This window comes from Mesoplodon densirostris, chromosome 11 (assembly GCF_025265405.1).
Source record: "Mesoplodon densirostris isolate mMesDen1 chromosome 11, mMesDen1 primary haplotype, whole genome shotgun sequence".
Classification (NCBI taxonomy): Eukaryota; Metazoa; Chordata; class Mammalia; order Artiodactyla; family Ziphiidae; genus Mesoplodon; species Mesoplodon densirostris.
Genome location: NC_082671.1, coordinates 50,219,830 through 50,223,640, shown reverse-complemented (window position 1 = coordinate 50,223,640; position 3,811 = coordinate 50,219,830). Strand labels below are relative to the sequence as shown.

Here is a 3,811-nt window from a genome sequence, read left to right as displayed (position 1 = left end):
GCAACTGGGGGAATCAAGTAGGCAGGGCGCCGGCAACCAGGGAGGGAGGGTGCGGCGCTCCTGCAGCTCCGCAGGGGTGGGGCGTCCCCCTCCCCACATAGCCCCACCGTCAGGCCAGTGGGAGGAGCAGCCCATGCCCCCCCTGAGCCCGCAGGGCTATAAAGCCGCCTCGCAGCGGTTTGCGGCTTCTTCCCAGCGCCCGGACAAGCCCTGCCAGCGGTGACTGCCCATCCTCGGCCGCCATGAGCCACCCGTCGGGCCTCCGGTCCAGCGTCAGTTCCACCTACTACCGCCGCACCTTCGGGCCACCGCCCTCGCTGTCCCCGGGGCCCCTCTCCTACTCTTCCAGCTCCCGCTTCTCGAGCAGCCGCCTGCTGGGCTCGGCGTCCCCTAGCTCCTCCGTGCGCCTGGGCAGCTTCCGCAGTCCCCGGGCAGCCGCGGGCGCCCTCCTGCGCCTGCCCTCGGAGCGCCTCGACTTCTCCATGGCCGAGGCCCTCAACCAGGAGTTCCTGGCCACGCGCAGCAACGAGAAGCAGGAGCTGCAGGAGCTCAACGACCGCTTCGCCAACTTCATCGAGAAGGTGCGCTTCCTGGAGCAGCAGAACGCGGCCTTGCGCGGGGAGCTGAACCAGGCCCGGGGCCAGGAGCCGGCGCGCGCCGACCAGCTGTGCCAGCAGGAGCTGCGCGAGCTGCGGAGGGAGCTAGAGCTGCTGGGCCGCGAGCGCGACCGGGTGCAGGTGGAGCGCGACGGGCTAGCGGAGGACCTGGCGGCGCTCAAGCAGAGGTCAGGGGACAGGGCCGGGGCTGGGCGGCGGCCGTCGAGGCGGCCGCCAGAGGGAGTGGCCCGCCTCGTCCACCTGGGCGTGTGCAGGCAGCATCCTCGCCAGCGGGCAACACCCCCAATCTCCGTCTACCACTTTGCTGAGTCTCTGGGGAGGGGAGGACGGGGGAGTTACTATGTCTCCCCTGTGTATAAAGGGGCCACATCTCAGCTCCCAGCAGATTAAAGGGAAATATGGGGCAAGTCCATCAGGCAGCCTGAAGGCCCCTCCTCAGAGTCCTGGGCAGTAGCAGCCTCTGACCCAGATCCTGGGGGTCGCGGTCTTACGGCTGGGCGGTGACCCCGGAGCTCAGCTTCTGCACACTCCTCCCACCAGGCTGGAGGAGGAGACTCGCAAGCGCGAGGATGCGGAGCACAGCCTCGTGCTTTTCCGTAAGGTGAGCTCGGTCTCCCCATTCCTACCCCCGGCCTGCGTATCCAGGGTGGCATCTGTGGGCAAAGGGAGGCGACCAGAAGCCTCCAGAGGCAGACAGGGAGGGCCAGGCTCTTCGTCGACCTAAGCAACCCCTCCCTGCTCTCGAAACCCCACTGCCACCCCGTGAAGGACGTGGACGACGCCACCCTGTCCCGCCTGGAGCTAGAGCGCAAGATTGAGTCTCTGATGGATGAGATTGAGTTCCTCAAGAAGCTGCACGAGGAGGTGGGTGGACCCGGGTGTCAGGAGGTTGGGGGTGGTCTCGTTGGAGCTGGAGTACAAGCTCTGGAAGAGACTGGCGAGTGGACCTGAGGAAGAGAAGGGAGATTCGTAGGGTAGACGCAGGCTCTCAACCTCCTCTACAGGTGGTTTGACTCACACCCCTGCGCCGCCTGGTGGCGAGAAGCGGAGCTGCACCCCCGTAACCTGGCCAGAGGCTTAGTACGGGCGTGGCGCGGGCCGTGCAGTACCAAGCGCGCTGCACTCCCTGGCGCCCCCTTCTGTTCATTCAAGTGTTTCTTCTCTTTTCTGTGCGCCAACCACGCGGCCCGCGTGGGGTCTGCGCGATGAACTCGGCCTCTCGCCCTGGGCGGCAGGAGCTGAGAGACCTGCAGATGAGCGTGGAGAGCCAGCAGGTGCAGCAGGTCGAGGTGGAGGCGACCGTGAAGCCCGAGCTGACGGCTGCGCTGAGGGACATCCGTGCCCAGTACGAGAGCATCGCGGCGAAGAACCTGCAGGAAGCAGAAGAGTGGTACAAGTCCAAGGTGCCAGGGCACGGGAGGGTTTGGGAGGACCTGGAAGGGTGGGGAGCTGGGGGGAGGGCGCATCTGGTCCATTCACGTCCGGGTTGCCCCCCTGGCCGCAGTACGCGGACCTGTCCGACGCCGCCAACCGGAACCACGAGGCCCTGCGCCAGGCCAAGCAGGAGATGAACGAGTCGCGACGCCAGATCCAGAGCCTGACGTGCGAGGTGGACGGGCTTCGCGGCACGGTGAGTACCAGGCTGCGCGCCCCCGCCCAGGGGGTGGAGGATGAAGGCTGCTCCCCCCATTGACGCCCCCTCTTCACCCCCAACCCCCAGAACGAGGCGCTGCTCAGACAGCTGCGGGAGCTGGAGGAGCAGTTTGCCCTGGAAGCCGGCGGGTACCAGGCGGGCACCGCACGGCTCGAGGAGGAGCTGCGGCAGCTAAAGGAGGAGATGGCGCGACACCTGCGAGAGTACCAGGAGCTCCTCAACGTCAAGATGGCCCTGGACATCGAGATCGCCACCTACCGGAAGCTCCTTGAGGGCGAGGAGAGCCGGTGAGGGGCGGGTCGGATAGGGTGTGGTCAGGACTGGGGAGGGGGGAGGAGTGGGGGGGAGACCAGCGGCTCAGCGGAGTAGCTGACCGAGTGCTTCGCCCCCAGGATCTCCGTGCCAGTCCATTCCTTTGCATCCTTAAGTATAAAGACGACTGGTGAGTCTTTCACGTCTGACTTCCAACTGTCTGTCCCCTTGCCCATTTCTGCCCTGACCGGACTCTTACTCTGGCTCTGCTCAGGGACTGGTTCTCTCCGTGAACTTCTGAGTCTTGGTCTACACTCGCCTTCGCTCCTCAGGCTCTGCCCCTCCCCGCCCCTCCCTCACCTCCCAGACGGAGTGAGGGCTTAAAACAAGAGAAATCCCAAGCCTCCTCCCTTCCACCTCTCATCTTGCTTTTTCCAGTGCCTGAGGTGGAGCCTCCCCAGGAGAGCCACAGCCGGAAGATGGTTCTGATCAAGACCATTGAGACCCGGGATGGGGAGGTGAGATGGGTCCCTTGAGCACAGGACCCCATCATTTCTCATAGTATTTCTGAACCCCAGCGTGGCTGCAGGTAATCTTAGGGTGTTTGTGGGTTAGTGATTCTTGGGGTGGGAGTGAGACAGGGAGATGGAGGTGGATGGTCAGGGAAGGGGGACACCGTGCCACAAAGGAGCTGGAAGGTGGGTAGTGCTGAATGGTTTGTGCCCCTCACATGCCTCGGCCCCCAGCAGGTGGTGACAGAGTCTCACAAGGAGCAGCGCAGTGAGCTGGACAAGTCTTCTACTCACAGCTACTGAACTTGTTGGTCCAGAGCTCCCTGGCCCTGCCCTAGGCCTCTAAGCCCCAATCCTAACACCAGTCCCGAGCTAGTCTCCCCCCCGCTGCATGTGTCCACCAGATGGCTCCAGTCACCCCTTCCCTGGCCGTGGCCAAACCCTACCCAGCACCACAGCTGGACCTCTCCATGCCCACAGAGACATGATCCATATGTTTCTCATTTCTTATCTTGGTAAGAGTCTATATGTTCCCCCATTTCCTGTCCTGGTAAGAATCTATATGTTCCCCCATTTCTTGTCCTGGTAAGAGGCCGACCATCCCCAGGATGAGTCTACTCCTGCCACGACCCCAAGATCAGTGGGTGGGTCAGGGTCTGAGTTTCACTTTTAAATCAAATAAAACTGCTATCAAGGGAACCCTCTCCAGTGGTGATCATTTTGTAATGTATAAAAGTATGGAATGACTATGTTATACACCTGAAACTAATATAATA

The 3,811-nt window shown here is 63.0% G+C and overlaps 1 protein-coding gene across 2 annotated transcripts; it reads left to right on the top strand.

Moving 5' to 3' along the window:
- Positions 1-233: 233 nt before the first annotated feature.
- PRPH (peripherin) lies at positions 234-3,338 on the top strand. Of its 2 annotated transcripts, none has more exons than XM_060112142.1 (9): positions 234-784; positions 1,158-1,218; positions 1,386-1,481; positions 1,853-2,020; positions 2,122-2,247; positions 2,338-2,558; positions 2,664-2,713; positions 2,962-3,041; positions 3,273-3,338. In XM_060112142.1, exons 1-9 carry the CDS (start codon positions 243-245, stop codon positions 3,336-3,338), a joined length of 1,410 nt encoding a protein of 469 aa, XP_059968125.1. In that variant the 5' UTR covers positions 234-242. The 2 variants fall into 2 exon arrangements, with proteins under 2 accessions (XP_059968125.1, XP_059968124.1); XM_060112141.1 differs by having other exon boundaries at positions 3,270-3,338.
- Positions 3,339-3,811: the final 473 nt, after the last annotated feature.

Bases quoted from the DNA above. Each gene is read 5' to 3' on its own strand.
- PRPH (XM_060112141.1), top strand. From the start codon at position 243: ATGAGCCACCCGTCGGGCCTCCGGTCCAGCGTCAGTTCCACCTACTAC. The intron at 2,021-2,121 runs GTGCCAGGGCAC...CCCTGGCCGCAG, and splicing joins AAGAGTGGTACAAGTCCAAG to TACGCGGACCTGTCCGACGC. The intron at 2,714-2,961 runs GTGAGTCTTTCA...TGCTTTTTCCAG, and splicing joins CTTAAGTATAAAGACGACTG to TGCCTGAGGTGGAGCCTCCC.